General features: G+C 41.5%; 1 protein-coding gene across 3 annotated transcripts in view; it reads left to right on the forward strand.

Moving 5' to 3' along the window:
- The first annotated feature begins 1008 nt into the window (after window positions 1-1008).
- LOC144688924 (mesoderm induction early response protein 2-like) overlaps window positions 1009-16394 on the forward strand; it is a 60033-nt gene continuing 44647 nt past the window's right edge. Inside the window, exons 1-2 of one of the 3 annotated variants that reach the window (XM_078555959.1) lie at window positions 1009-1063; window positions 10821-10908. In XM_078555959.1, coding sequence (XP_078412085.1) covers window positions 1055-1063; window positions 10821-10908 — 97 coding nt within the window. In that variant the 5' untranslated portion in view covers window positions 1009-1054. Of the gene's footprint in view, window positions 1225-2865; window positions 2935-10820; window positions 10909-16394 lie in introns of those variants that run through there. The other 2 variants (XM_078555960.1, XM_078555961.1) reach the window with 2 other exon arrangements.

A 16394-nucleotide genomic window follows, 5' to 3' on the forward strand; every position in this document is an offset into this window, starting at 1 on the left:
TGACAAAGCTTTTTGTTACCCGACCGAAAGAGTGGTGTTTCGTGCAGGCAACATAAGTCTTGACAGCGGCCAGACAGCTCACAAGAGCCTCACATCGCCTTCTTTGAGGAAGGCCTGCTGAATTAAGTGCCCATCATGCAAGCCTTCTTCAGGATCAAGGAACTCAGGCAGAAATTCCGCCCCCGAAAGCTACCAGCCAATCAGGGGCTGGAAGCTGTGCATTGCAGATAGCGCCAGTGGGAGGGGTGCTACAGGTAATGCACCTAGCAAAGGCCTGGGATCTCCGAGGGACCCCAGGCCTAAGGGAATTGAGGGTGGGATGGGGGTTGTGGGGGTGGTGGAGATGAGATGAAGAGGCTCTGCAGCAAAGGTAGGGGTTGGCTCTCAGAGGCCACTTCCCCCCTTCTTGGTGCTGGATCTCTTGATCAGGCACTGAGTCTGACAATGTAGCACTCCCTCAGCTGCACAAGAGTGAGAACCTAGTTTTGTATGCTCAAGTCTCTGGAATGGAACTTGAACACGTAACCTTCTGTCTCAAGTTAACAGTGTTACCAATTGACCCACACCGACATCAACAAGACTGTTGATGCGAAAGAAAGACTTGCATTTTTATAGTGCTTTTCACAACCTCAGGGTGTTTCTACTAGAGGACTTTATGGCCAAATAAAGTACTGCTGAAGTATAGTTACAGCTGTAGTGTAAGAAACTGAGTCCTGTTGAGGTTCTGTTGACCTGGAGGAGAGAGAGAGAGAAAGAGAAAGAAAAAAAGACAAAAACAAGGAGAGAGAAAGGAATGAGAGAAAGCAAGAGAAAAGAAAAAAAGGAGAGAGAAAGAGGAAAGACAAGGTATCTCTTACACTGCAAGGAGGAAAGAGTGACTTAGTAGGTCGGGTCCCTCTAAACGCAATAAAGGCAACTATAGCGCCCCAGTGACACCAGCAGCCAATGTGTCCTTGCACTCCCGCTGACCGCCAGCAGCGGCGCTGTCCAGCACCCACCCCGGCTAACATCCGGGACCAGGCGCTCGGATTTCCCAGGCAGAGACAGAAACAATATGGCGGAGGTGAGGCGGCGCAAGAGCTGGTTTTACCCCGATGTGATTTAATGACTGCGCCGCGTTTTTGCTGGCTCCCGAGCGGCCGGCGGTTGAGGGATAGATCGAGGGAGCGGCGCTTGAGCCGCTGGTTTTGGTGAATTTGGAGTCGGCGGGTGCAGGCATTAACGGCGAGTGATTTTTATTTTGTTTGGGGGCGGGGGTGGGGGGGAGGTGTGGGGGTGGGGTAGCGGGGGGTGGTGGTGGTTGGTTTGAGCGCCTGTCCCGGCCCCGGCTCAGTGACAACCTGACAGTTCCCGGAGCGCACTGCGCCTGCGCGTTTAGCCTACTCACTGTTTGTAAACTTACTGCCACATTGCCCCAGAGGAGCTCAGAAAGCAACTACAGGAATGAGCCTTCAGGGTTTCCATTCAACCTGGTGCATATTTGCGCTCCGTTATTTGCACTGCATACCTGCGCTTCATTTATGGCGTGTTGTGTAGCAATTTTTTTTTTGCATATATTAACACAGTGTATCTTCATTTGAAATGCACATCCTCATGAGTTGAGAATGTCTTGTTTTTTTTGGTGGGGGGGGGTTGGTGGATCCTTCACCTAGTTTCTGATCAGATATGTGTAGCAATTTTTTTTGCACATATATATATATATATATATAAACTGTACCTTCATTTGAAATGCACATCCTTAGGAGTTGAGAATTTCTTGTTTTTGGGGGGGGGTGGATTCTTCACCTAGTTTCTGATCAGATATGTGTAGCAATTTTTTTTGCATATATATATATATTAACTGTACCTTCATTTGAAATGCACATCCTCATGAGTTGAGAATTTCTTGTATTTTTTTGGGGGGGGGGGGGGTGGTTGGTGGATCCCTCACCTTGTTTCTGATCAGATATGTGTAGCAAATGTTTTTGCATATATATATGTATTAACAGTGTACCTTCATTTGAAATGCACATCCTCATGAGTTGAGAATTTCTTGTTTATTGGGGGGGTGGGGGGGTGGTGGATCCTTCACCTAGTTTCTGATCAGATATTGGGAATATAGATGACATGATGTACCTTTCTTTTTCTCTCTCTCTCTCCCTCCCTGTTGGGTATATGCAGAATGTGATCCAGTATACGCTCTTGTTTACATTGCAAGCATAGTTGATCGCCATGGTGAGATTTCACTTCCCCCCCCCCCCACCCCGTGCAAAAAAAAACCCGCTTACAAACAAGGGGAATTGTTTTAGTCCTGAAATGGACCTGCCCAGCCTCCCGATTCGCTCATCTTTGAACTGACAAAGCCTTCCAGCGCAATTCATTCAGCCATAGTGGGCAGAAGTTGAAGCGTTAGTGGCCTCCAATAAATAAATAAATAAATACATTGAGTATTTGTTTCCTCCCCCCCCCAACCTAAGAACTTCGAAACAGTTTTATAGTTTTGAAAATTGAGCAGAGTTGTCGGTTTGTGATTGGACGTGTTTTGTGTGTGTTTTTTTTGGGTGGGGTGGGGTGCTTCAATTCACAGGAGTTGCTAACTTGCCTGGGAGTGTGGTACAACAACAAACAGTGTAATGCAGGACATTGTTCCATCACAATGGTGTGTGTGTGGCAAACTGTGTATCCCGACGATCGACCAAGTGACGTAAGGGCGAGCAAGATGGAAAAGCTTTGGGTTGCAACTTGAATGGGGAGAGGGGGTGCGTCAAACAGCCGAAATTTCACGTAGAACGGGAGATTGTTTGTTGAGTTTGAAAAACTCCGTTTTTGAATAGACCCAAGAGCGTTGGAAACCGGGAGGCTCAGTAGAAGCTGGAGGGAAGCGACAGGAGGGCGAGCAATGCAGGAGCACCCGGGGGCCGAGCGAGTAAAGGTGAACTAACCCTGCATTGCACAGTAAGGATTGAGGGTATTTCTCCATTAATCTTAGTTCGCAAAATAGTGACAATCCCAATTATACAATTTCCCAAAGGGCGACTAAGCTATAATCTTGTATTTATTTATTTTTTTTAAAAAAAAATGTTTCTTCCCCGGGTCACCGTGGAATGTTGCCGACAAGCCAACCGTTTGTGTTAATGGGTAAAAGGAGCACCGAGCACAATGTTGTGGCATAACCCTCTGTTAATACACTTTTTGTCTTAAGCATGCTTGTCGACAATTGAATATTCCTTTCAGAAATACAAATTGCACATCCCTTCAAGGTGAGTGATCCTTGAATAATGGATGCAGTTTCTCATGGAAAACCCCAAAACAAATTCTCAACAACGAAGAGTGTGTTTGTGTGTGCATCCTTGCTGAAGTACAAGAAAATTTAAGAATTTCTTGAGAGAAACCTTTTGGCTACTTTTTTCACACCAGATATTGGACAGGCACATATTTGGCATCCTCCTTCTCTCCCTCCTATTGTGCAAATACAGTATGTGGCCAGTGGATAATCCAACTTAACGCTGACGTTCAAAGGGGAACAGGAGCTGCCAGTGTTTACAGATGCCTTTGAGAAATATAGAATGGATTCGGAATGAAAGGAAGCATAATCAACATGATCGTTATCATGCACCAAATAAAAGAAGAATGCAGATAATAGTCTGGAATTCTGCTTCGATGTTTGATGAAGTCTGCAGGTCTTGATTGCAGAAACTGTAGTCCAAATTTGGATGTCTGGAAAAGGTTGTGTGGACTTTGTTCATCAACTACAGGACGGGTGTGATCGAGAGATTATGCATAGATGGTGCCCTTTCCAAACTATTTAACAACTTTAAAAGATCAAACCTGCTTGTGTTCTTGTACTGAGCCTCTTTGGTCTTGACAGCAATGATTACTGTCACAAAAGATTGGAATACAGTGACACACTCATCAAGTTTGGTACATCTGGAAAACTCTTCAATTTGAACAGACTGCGCGGTTTGGCCAGGGTTATTCATGGACTGATGTTTGCTGAAAATTGTGCCCAGTAACACAGATGTTTCGCACACACAATTGTAGCAGTAATGAAGAATTGTGGACTTAACCACAAATCTAAAGGAAGTAACCTGCACTCAATAAGCAGTATGTTAAACCATTAACATCAGTGATGCCGAATTGAGTATGGAACCCTGGGAGGTTTTCCGTTGAACACTACCCTTACTGATCGCAAAGTATTTTCACATCAAGAAGGACTTTTTCTGCTTTAGCAGACTGAGAAGAGTGAGGCTAGGAGTAGCCTTGTATAACTTTGAAGGCTGTTAAGCAGTTAGGATCTCAACTTCTTTCTACCTGGCAATACTACCGTGCCATCAAGTTAAGTTGTGCCACCTTGATCCATTGTGTGTGACAGATGGGATGATGGCATTGTTAACTGTGCAGTGCTGAAATGTGGAAAATCACTCGCATTAAGCCCATGTTAGTGAAAGCACAGCTTTCTTCCATCTTCACCCACCACTTCCCACCTTTTGTTTTCTCGTTCTGTCTTTTTTTGTCTTTCTTGTTATTGTCCTGTTTTCCTTGATTGATTGCATTTTATAAAGGAATACTCTTGAAAGAGAAAAGTGAACGAAGATAACAAACTGGCCAACAGGAATTGTTACTTATATTAAATTCTGCTGATGGCTTTGTTATTTTCGGTTGGATTGATTATAATACTCAATTTAAGGACCAAATGCAGGTGATTGATCAAGTCTGCAATTTTTTATTTTCAGTATATCTGATCATTACTGTAACAGAACTCTGATGTACGCATCAAACTGGGTAGCAAAGGACCTCTCAAACTACCACTGCTGCTCTATCTTCCTCACTTTGCTTTACTTTTAAGCTTTCTCCTCAATATTACTAGGTCTGCTGCCATAGTATGTGTATCTGTGGCGGTGACATTTGGTGCTCAGGATATGATGCTCTTCAGATGGTAGTCTTCTGTGAGTTCTGCTTGCACTGAGGTAGAATAGAGTGAATGAAGCGCATTTTCTAGTATTTGTATTTAATTGTGTGTACTGTTACTTGTACAAACTCAATGTTTAAGGACATGTTGAAGTAACAAATTAGGTGTTACTTTAACATGTCTTTCGACATTAACAGTGCATGCGATTAAATTAATATATGATTAATATGATATTTATCATTAGTTCTGCACACCGCTTCAACACCCAGACTAGGGTGTCTGTGTTAATCAACCATTGATTTTGCTTTCTCTATGAAGGCAATTGTGTCATGAGATAGAATTCACCACCTGTTCCTGACAATGCTTTGTCACTATATGTAAAAATAAAACTTCTGGCTTTTTCTCCTCATATCTCTATAACCTGCTCTCTCTGAAAACCCCTGTCAAGAGGCAAAGGGGAAAATCACTGTTAGAGACATTGAAAGGCAAGTGCTCAACCAGTGAACTAAATACTGAAAGTGCTGGAAGACCATCTCGTGTCATCAACAAGAACTGAAGGAATTTGGAAGACATCGATTAAAATCAATCCATTGAATCCTGTTTTCCGGAATTGGTGCTATTGAACTGTTTTATCCTGCCCTTAAATCCATGTTTTTGTGTCTCATATGTGTCGTGTGTGCGTGCCACTGGTTAACAACAGTTTGTTCAATAAACATTTATTTACTTATTAAGTTTACAAACTTGGTGCTTGTATTTTGTTAACCTAAATTAAGCAGTTAGGTAGAATTAGGGCAATCTGGTGGTTTGGTCAAACTTTTTTCACATTTGTCATGGCTCGGGGAACAGTGGGGCTTGATATTTACAGCGCACTAACCCCAGTGAGCCGTGACAAAATGTGGGATCAGTGACAACAGATTTGGTACAAGAAAATTGTTTCTTGCATCAGTTTCTGTCCTTGTCATGGTATGTTTGATGTATTTTTCATAATCCACTATTTCATTTCTAAAATTTCATTTGCTATATCTCTACTAAAATGTCTCTCATAAAGAATTTTTTTTTGTTTTACTTCCTCTGATGTATAATGATACTTGTTTACCATATATTAAACTGTTGTAGCGGGTTTTATTAAGGTACAGTGAATGATAGGCATACCGTAATAGGAATTTCAAATTTCTCAGTCAACCTTAACTGGTGTCCTAATGCTTTTCTTTCTGGCAAATGATCTGAACTAAAATTTGAGCCAGCAGCCCTTGTGTTCTCAGTAAAGGTGATTTAGGGAGACCTTACCATGCCCAAATACAGTAATGCAATCTAAAAGCAGAACCTGGAGAGGAAGATGCTGTTGAGTGAAATGGGCAAAGGAATTTATTTGAGGAAAAATGTTGATTGGATGTGAATGACCCTGGCATGTTACTATTTATTGCTCAATGCCAGTTAACCTGACAATTTGTGGTGAGCCTTCTTGAACCACTGCCTTCCTTGTGCTTCATTAATAGCATTAGGTAGGGAATTCCAGGGTTCTGACTCAGCAACAATAAAGGAATGGCAGTATATTGCCAAGTAGGATGGTGTATAACTTGGAGCGGAACTTGTATTTTCTCTACTATTTAGTGATAATTGTAGAATTAGTTTGATTCGTAACATGTACAAATGCAGACTGATTTGTCACATTTCAAAGCTAATTTAGTTGTGCATGCATTTTGATAACATTATATGATAAAACATTAGTTCCTTTTTTTCTGCATCTTAAAAATGGGATTATTTAAAGGTAATTCTTGCAGTTAATTTGGAACCGTGTCTGTAATGCTGAATTTGGTTTATTAGGACTACTTTATCATATCCGGCCAACTTTATACACCAGCATGTTTGGACAGATGAACACAATGGCCGCTTCCAATGAATTTATTTTAAAAAATGATTTTGTAATTGCTGAAATGTTCTCATTGAAACTATCCTCATCAATGGAGCAGGGATCAGAATAGCACTTTGATTAAAGACATGTTTCAATCATTTTATAGTTTATTTTTAAAAATAAGAATAATGTAAGGTCTGATAATATGGCTAGATTCCTCTGTCATTGAGGAATGTTAGCTCGTATACCAGGTCATTGTGCATTATTTGTAAAGTTAGTGTCAAACTGCCATAGAATCATGGAATCTTGCAGCACAGAAGGGGGCCATTTGGCCCATTGTCAATGTGCTAGCTCTTTCCCCTTAGCCCTGCAAATTTTTCCTTTTGAAATATATATCCTATTCTCTTCTAGTTACTATTGAAAGAGGTGTGTGGGATCCTTTAAACCCAGCCCGTAGCAGCATGTGCTTAAGCTTTTTTTACTCTGGCAAGCGGGCTATTTCCCTAATAGATTTCTATGTTGGGCAGACAAAACACTTACTGGCTCGCTTCAGAAACTCATGAACATGATGATAGCTTGCCATGTGTCGGATACCTAACTGACCTTAGGACAAAAGGCGTCCCTCAGCTCAACGTTTGCCAGCCATTTTAAACTTGAGGGGTCCTTGACCAGTTCTACTGTGTTCAGAACAAATCTCGACAGGAACTAATTTTCAGAATGAGAGTGGCGTTCCTAATTGTCTAATGACAGACCATGGAACCGAAAACTGCAGATGATGTGCACCATAGGATCCCTTTGCTTGATGTCGGCGGATGTCTTTTCAGCCGCAAAATGCTGGTTATTTGAGACCTATGTGGAACAATTACTCTGCAAAGGTAGAACAGTGCTTGAACCTAACGCTGCTGGACAGCTATGGGGTAAGTACTTCCCTTTACAGTTTCCTTCCCTCTAATTTGCTATTTATGTGGCAGTATTTCATTCCCTGCCGATTGCTGTACAAAGAAAGCTCCAAATTCACAGCATGCTGCACATTCCAGCATTTGAACTTCATTTTTTTACAATAATTGCATATAAATTGTTTCAATCTTGCTTAAATGCATCATGTTAATAATGAGTAATATAGGTAAATTCATCACTTTTGAAAGCAGGTATGCAATAAATATATTGCCAAATATATGTTCATATATGCTTTTAACAGGCCTGGAAATGGCTACAGTTGTAAGATGTATGCTCAGCTTCACTTTAATTTGTCAAACTGCAAAAGTACTGACTTATTAGCCCTGTTATTCCACGTGATGGACCCCTGGACATCTAGGGAATGCAAAGCTTAACTTTAAGCCTTTACAAAGTTGGAAAAAAAACCCCAAACTCATAACTTCTCAGTAGTTACTATGATAGTTGATTTCTTTGGCATATTTTAAAACTTGTTATTTACAGTTACTTTTGGAATGTGTAGTACAGTTATGTCTGTGCTGTAGTATAGGGATGTTGAAGGGACATGTAACAAAAGGACCACTGGTGTGGCTTATTGAGCATTTCTTTACCAATTTATGTTATTTGATTTTTAAAATGATGGGCTATTTTAAATAGCCGGTTCTCTGATTGAAATTAATCTGATATTAATGTTGGCTTGCAATTTCCTTTGTGCATGAACTGCCACAAATAAAACCACATATGTATTATACATAAGTTGTTGGTTATGAGTGGCACTAAGTGGCAAAATATTTCAACCCATAGATGTGTGGAGCTTGCCTTAAGTAGCAGCTCGTAGTCCTCTTGCTGCAAGTTGATGCGCTGTGTACCCAAGTAACCAAACGCTGTTTCCATCTCCATGATTTCAAATTTTAAAACTGAAACTACTTGCTGTGTGGAAATGCGCTAGTATCTGGATAACAATGACAACTTGTATTTACATAGCACCTTTAACGTAGCACACCCGTGAAGCATCATGGTATGTTTTACTATCAAACAAAATTTGACATTGAACCACGAGGTATAAGGCAGATGGTCGAAGGCTTGGTTAAAGAGGTAGGTTTGAAGTAGTGTCTTAAAGGAGATAGCGAGGCAAAGAGATTTAGGAATAGAATTTCAGCGCTGAAGGCCTGCGCGGCTAGCCATGTGGAATGATTAAAATCGGAGATGTACAAGTGGCCAGATTTGGAGGATCTCAGAGATCTCTGACAACTGTAGAGCTGGGGAAGGACAAGACCAAGGAGGAATCTCAAAACAAGGATGAGAATTTTAAAATCAGGTTCCCAACCTGCCAACGTCTATGTAGGCCTGCCAACACAGGGATGATTAGCGAATGGGATTTGGTGCGAGTTAGGATATGGGCAGCAGAGATTTGGATGAGCTCAAGTTTATTCTGGGTGGTAGATAGGAGGCTAACTAAGAAAGTGTTGAAGCAGTCAAGTCTAAAGGTAACAAAGGCATGGATGAGGGTTTCAGCAGCAGATGAGCTAAGAAGAGTTGGGCGATGTTATGGAGATGGAAGTAAGCGCTCTTGATGGTGGTGTGGCTATGTGTTTGGAAGCGCATCTCAGGGTCAAATCCGACACCAAGATTGTGAATGGTCTGGTTCATCCTCAGATGGTTGCCAAGGAGAGGGACAGTGTTGATGGCTAGGGAACGGAATTTGTGCAGGAACCGAAGACAATAGCTTCTGACTTCCTGATATTTAATGAGAGGAAATTTCAGCTCATCCAGTACTGGATGCCTGGAAAGCAGTCTGACAAATTAAAGACAGTGGAGGTGTTGAGAAAGGTGGCAGTGAGGCTGACTTGGGTGTCTTCAGCAAACATGTAGAATCTGACGTTGTGTTTTCAGATGATGTCGCCAAGACACAGCATGTAGATGAGAAGTAAGAGGGGACCAAGGATAGAAAAAATAGAGCAGGAAGAGAAACTAATCGATAGGTAAAAATGGAATAACTTTTAGAAATTGCATGCAGACCAGACCAATTTAATAATCTTTAGTGGTCGATTTAAATATAATCATGCACGTTGAAAATCCAAGGATGGGATGTTGTTTAAGGTTTAGGAGTATCTTGGCTAAATCAAGTTTTCTAGTTAAAGAGCGTTCTCTCCATGTTGAGGCACATTTCCTTCTTACCTCCTCCTACACCATTAAGCTGCTCGGCTGATTCAATTTCATTGCGCGTGCAAGACTTTGGCAATCTTAAAGATTACTTTTAAATTTGGAGCTCCCTTCCACAATGCTGATATAAATGTATAATTAGTCCTTCAATATCTGTGGTATTTAGCAGCAAAACCTTATATGTTGAGCATTTTTTGAGGTATAAAATGGACATTGGCTTGATTTTGTGGTGGTAATAATAGTGAAACTGTCAGCGCTTGCTGACATTACTCCACTGAAACTGACAGCAGCTTTGGAAGTCTGCACAATACCATGGAAATCCATAAGTCATTGTTAATGATTTTACACTTCTCCAGAGGCTGTTGAGGCACCCAACAGACTGCAATCAAAGGGAAACCTTATGAATTGACAGAACTTCCACTCTAACACTTTTAATCTCATTGTAAAAACCCTTGAAGCATTTACACCTTGTTGAATAAGATGTAATTGGGTTTTTAACGACATACTACTAAACACCCTCACTGGCCCAGAAGCAAATTTTATTTGTGGAGTGTCAAATTTCTCCGGAATAAGTTCGACATTAATATTAAAAAAGTGAAGTTTGTTTAACCTTGTTTTAGCATCTTTTTTAAACTAATCACAATTTATTTTGCTCGACGGAAATTGAAATTAGGAGTGAAGGATATCGAATGCTTTTAACTTCCTGCTTTGCTGTCTGTGAGAACATTTCAACGCTGCTTACCTGCTTGCTGACATCACTGGGCAAAGCCATCCCCTCCACTTGGTGCCAGGTTTAAACTGCTGCCCGGGAAAGGGGAAACCACGCCACAGATTGCAATATCTTAGTGGGAAGCTTACCTCAAGGTCAGCAGCTTGCGCCCTTGCTTCACTGGTGATTGGTCCAGATTTTGTAACATCTTCCTAAAGACTGTGGCTAGTTTCTGTTTTGGACAATGCTAATTGTTTTTCATTTTGTTCTTTTAGGCCTCTGTTGGTAGACAGAGTCCACGTGTGGTGTTATATCGAACACAGAATCTATGTTCCTTAGAAAACGGGCTTCAGTCTGGAGGAGGTATAGTATATTAACAGTTTAAGAACAGTTGTGACTTAGTAAGGATTATTGAAATTTACTTTTTGTTCAAATATTTCACTTATTACACCTTAGACAATGATTTTCTTTAAATATAAAAGGCACTTTTTTTTGCTGACTTAAGAGACCCTCGAATAGGGGCTTTCTCTTCCTGCCAGAATGTTCTGGTGATGTCACTTCTGGGGAATGTCTCATTGTAAATATAGGGGTTAAACCATTCGGAAGCCTGAGAATATCTGTAGAGTTATTCTGCCTCCGGGATCTACACTAAATAGCAAATGAAGGAGGGATAATAATCATGCTTTTTGTGGTATCGCACTGTTCACGTTATTCATGACCAATATGAAGGAGAGTATTGCTTACTGTAAAGTTTCCTCGATAACATTAAGCTGTTTTCAGAGGCAGTTAGCAGTAATTTTCCAAAATTTTAGTTTAAGTACTCAGATTTTGCCCATTATCTGTAGAAATCCATAGTTGGTGCTGCTGTTCACTCTGAGGGAGTGCACCCATCCATTTCTGGACTAGTCCTGTTTTCCTGTTTGTCATGGAGCCATCTGACTGCAGTTCTTCTACCTGTCATGCTGCGTGTCACTCTCTCAGTCTTGGCGCCCCAAAGCAGACTGGCCCTGCCAGCTCCTACCAAGATGGAAATTGGGGTTTAAAGGGTGACAAGGTTATGGGTAATAGTTTCAGTAAAAGAGAAGTGAGGTGGCACAGAGGTGGGTGACTGTATGGGGGTGGTAGCGTTGATGGAGGATATGATGTAGGATTTAAGCACTGCTTTTGGTTGGCATGGAGTTTGAGGCCTGGGTCAGTCTGAGTAGTTATTCAGGAAAGGGAAGGAGTCAGTGACCAGGGAAGGATGGGAGTTGAAATTCTTGGTTTCAGTCTTCCGTGTCTTAGAGGAAATTTTGGCTGATTCAGAACTTGATGTAGAGTAGGGAAATTGGCAGCACAGGAATGGTTGTGGGGGTCAAGGGAAAGAGTGGAGAAGTAGAGCTGGGAGTCGAGACCAACATATGGAAGCTACCCTCTGAGACTGAATTATGCCATATAAATAAGGAAGTGCAGTGGTCTGTGGAGGTGATGGGATGTGGGAAAGAAAAGTAATCATTGGAGATACACCGTCCGCCTTAAAATAGATGAGAATGGAACTCCCTGAGGACAAACACACGTCCAGACAGCGGGTAAGAGGCAGTGGAAGGGGAATGGAATCATCCGTTGTATGCTGTGATAGGTTGAAGAAGATAAAGGCACTGCACCATTCTCACAAGCCAGATGTTTTTCATGGATATGGCCAAAGTCATCCTGGTGCTATGAGTACGGGGGAGGAGAATGTCTAGTCCTAGAAGGCTGTAGTTAACATCACCTGTGGCTCCTCAAGGCAGCAACTATGAACTAGAAGATATGACATTCCATAGTTCTGCCAAGAGCACCATCATATTCCCTTCAGAGAAAGATACAGCTATTATGAAAGTAGAGATGGTGACAGCAACTACAGAAAAGTATCATGATAATCATCCTCCACTGTCGCTGCATCAAAATCCTGGAACTCCTTTCCTAACAGCACTGTGGGTGCATTTCCATCACATGGACTGCAGCGGTTCAAGAATACAGCTCACCACGACCTTCTCAAGGTTACTTGGGGACAGGCAATAAATGGTGGCCTAGCCAGCGATGCCCACATCCTGTGAAAGAATTTTTAAAAATCCTCCATCAAAGAAACATTTGGAGCTAAATTAATTCTCTTGGGGTTACTGTGAGGAAGGTCAATGAATATCCATGTATTATAACCTATTGCTAGACTACATTGACAAAGGTAGAACATCAACTTATATTTATAAAAAAGAAAATTACTATGGATGATGGAAATCTGAAATAAGAAAAAAAAACAGATGGAAAACTCAGCAAGTCAGGCAGTATTGGTGGAGAGAAACAGAGTTAACGTTTCAGGTCGATGATCTTTTAGCAGAATTGAAGAAAGATAGAAATGTAAGAGTTTTTAAGTCAGTGGGAAGGGAGAGGGGGCAGGAAGACCAAAGGAGAAGGCCTGTGATCAGGTGGAGGCCAGGGGAGAATAAATAACTAAGGATTTCATGATGCAACAGCCAAAGAGAATGGTAATGGATAGAGCAAAGAAACAAAGGTTGTGCCCAAATGAGGCATGAATTGCTACATAAAAACCATCTGAATGCAACACAAAGGGATAAAGGAAGAAACAAGATGAAGACTGAGTCAGCAAAGCGAAAAGTGAAGAAACACGGAAGAAGATGGAGGCAGCGGTTATGATCTAAAGTTGTTGAGCTCCATGTTGAGTCCGGAAGGCTGTAGTGCCAAGTCGAAAGACAAAGATAGTTGTAGAATGCTCACACATGGGAGAATATGTAGGATGCTTACTAACAAAGAGATAGTGGATCAAGTGACAATGAGAGAGAATGTGGGAAGTGGAACCCAAGAGTACAAATCGAACAATAAGATTTTCAAGAACCTTTTGAAGCAAGTTAGTGAAGTGACAAGGGAGGAATGATTTATGAAGAGAATTTCAAAAGAATGATTTTTGTAAAATAAATCACTTGTGGTCGAGCGAGCAGGAAACATTTTTGAAAAATAAGCCCACTAGTGGTTTAGCAAGCAGGAAACAAAGATTAAGTCAGAAGAGAATAGGGTGCTTGGGAGAACTTGTGGTTGGAGATGATCACTTTTCTTTGAAGAGGCAAGGCAATGTATGGATTTGTAAATTTAGCCAAAGAAGTTGTGATCAGTGCTGGGAAGGACTGAAGCCATGGAAAGTTTTTGCAGATGAGGACAAGGAACTGACATCTTAACACTGGAGAACCCGCCCAGTTTGTGAGTGCATGAGGCACAGAGTTTTGAATTATTCGCTCCTATACCTTAACAGCAACTTTGGAAGTGTCAAGGGGTAATGCTTCATTTAATGCCACATTGGGAATATAGAAAGCACTTTCTTGTCTTTGAATATGAGAGCAGAAGAAATGGGAGCAGGACTAGGCCGTTTGGCCCTTCGAACCTCTGCTATTCAGTAAGATAAGGGCTGATATACCTTAATTCCACCTTTCCACACTATCCCTGTATCGACTTAAATTTAAAAAATTGGGGGAAAACTCAGCAGGTCAGACAGCATCTGTGGAGAGAACCAGAACTAATGTTTTGGGTGGAGTGACCTTTCATCAGAACCATATGAACTATCCCCACAGAACCATTCCTATATTGATCTTTATCTTGAATATACTGAGCCCAACATTTTGTTCTTAGAAGGAAGATTACTAATTATTTTTTTTAAATTGTGTGTTTTCTTATTTTCTCTTTTTACTTTCTGTTGCCATTTTAGTCATGCTTTTATATCAGTAATTAATGTTGAAACATTTAGAATGGATTTCTTATACAGTATGCAAATATTTGCCTGCAGCTATGTAGTTGCAGACTCTGGTCAGTATGTGGCACTGTGGAGCAACTTTCTGAAATCTTGCCTCTATATAAAATAAAGCCAACAATTGACCATGGCTTCAAAGAAATTTACTAATTGTAAATGAAATGTGGCAACAGCAGTTGAGATGCTCCCTGAGCATACTTGCTTAGTTAAAAGCAAAATACTACGGATGTTGGAAATCTGAAACAAAAACAAAAATTGCTGGGAAAACCTCAGCAGGTCCAACAACATCTGTGAAGAGGAAGACAGAGTTTTAACGTTTCGAGTCCGTATGACTCCATCAGAACTAAAGAGGAATAAGAAATGTGGTGAAATATAAGCTGTTTAAGGGGGGTGGGACAGGTGGAGCTGGAGAGAGGGCCAGTGATAGAACCATAGAACACTACAGCACAGAAAACAGGCCATTCGGCCCTTCTAGTCTGTGCCGAAATATTATTCCGCTAGTCCCATTGACCTGCAACCTAGTCCATAACCCTCCAGACCTCTCCCATCCATGTATCTATCTAATTTATTCTTAAAATTTAAGAGTAAGCCCGCATTTACCACGTCAGATGGTAGCTCGTTCCACACTCTCACCACTCTGAGTGAAGAAGTTCCCCCTAATGTTCCCCCTAAACCTTTCCCCTTTCACCCTAAAGCCATGTCCTCTCGTGTTTATTTCTCCTAATCTAAGTAGAAAGATCCTACTCGCATTTACTCTGTCTATACCCCTCACAATTTTGTAAACTTCTATCAAATCTCCCCTCATTCTTCTACGCTCCAAGGAATAAAGTCCTAACCTGTTTAATCTTTCCCTGTAACTCAACTCCTTAAGACCCGGCAACATCCTAGTAAATCTTCTCTGCACTCTCTCAATCTTACTGATATCCTTCCTGTAGTTAGGCGACCAGAACTGCACACAATACTCCAAAGTTGGCCTCACCAATGTCTTATACAACCTCACCATAACATCCCAACTCCTAAACTCAATACTTTGATTTATGAAGGCCAGTATGCCAAAAGCTTTCTTTACAACCTTGTCTACCTGTGACGCCACTTTCAGGGAATTATGTATCTGAACTCCCAGATCCCTTTGTTCCTCCGCACTCCTCAGTGCCCTACCATTTACTGTGTATGTCCTACCTTGGTTTGACCTTCCAAAATGTAACACCTCACACTTTTCCGCATTAAATTCCATCTGCCGTTTTCTGGCCCATTTTTCCAGTTGGTCCAGATCTCTCTGCAAGCTTTGAAAGCCTTCCTCGCTGTCCACAATGCCTCCAATCTTAGTGTCATCAGCAAACTTGCTGATCCAATTCACCACCATTAGTCACAGACCTCCAGTCTGAGAAGCAATCATCCACTACCACTCTCTGTCTTCTCCCACACAGCCAATTTCGAATCCAGTTTACAACCTCTCCATGGATACCAAGTGTCTGAACCTTCTGAACTAACCTCCCATGTGGGACCTTGTCAAAGGCCTTACTAAAGTCCATGTAGACAACATCCACAGCCTTTCCTTCATCTACTTTCTTGGTAACCTCCTCGAAAAGCTCTACAAGGTTCATTAAACACGACCTACCACGCACAAAGCCATGCTGACTATCCTTAATCAGCCCTTGGCTGTCCAAATAATTATATATCCGATCTCTCAAAACACCTTCCAATAATTTACCTACTACTGACGTCAGGCTCACTGGCCTGTAATTACCTGGTTTACTTTTGGAGCCTTTTTTAAACAACGGAACAACATGAGCTACCCTCCAATCCTCCGGCACCTCACCCGTGGCTAAGGACATTTTAAATATTTCTGCCAGGGCCCCTGCAATTTCTACACTAGTCTCCCTCAAGGTCCGAGGGAATATCATGTCAGGCCCGGGGGATTTATCTACCTTTATTCGCTGTAAGGCAGCAAGCACCTCCTCCTCTTTAATCTCTATATGTTCCATGAAACTACGGCTTGTTTCCCTTCCTTCCTTATGCACTATGCCAGTTTCCTGAGTAAATACTGATGCAAAAAAACTGTTTAAGATCTCCCCCA

Source organism: Cetorhinus maximus, chromosome 13 (assembly GCF_964194155.1).
Source record: "Cetorhinus maximus chromosome 13, sCetMax3.hap1.1, whole genome shotgun sequence".
Classification (NCBI taxonomy): Eukaryota; Metazoa; Chordata; class Chondrichthyes; order Lamniformes; family Cetorhinidae; genus Cetorhinus; species Cetorhinus maximus.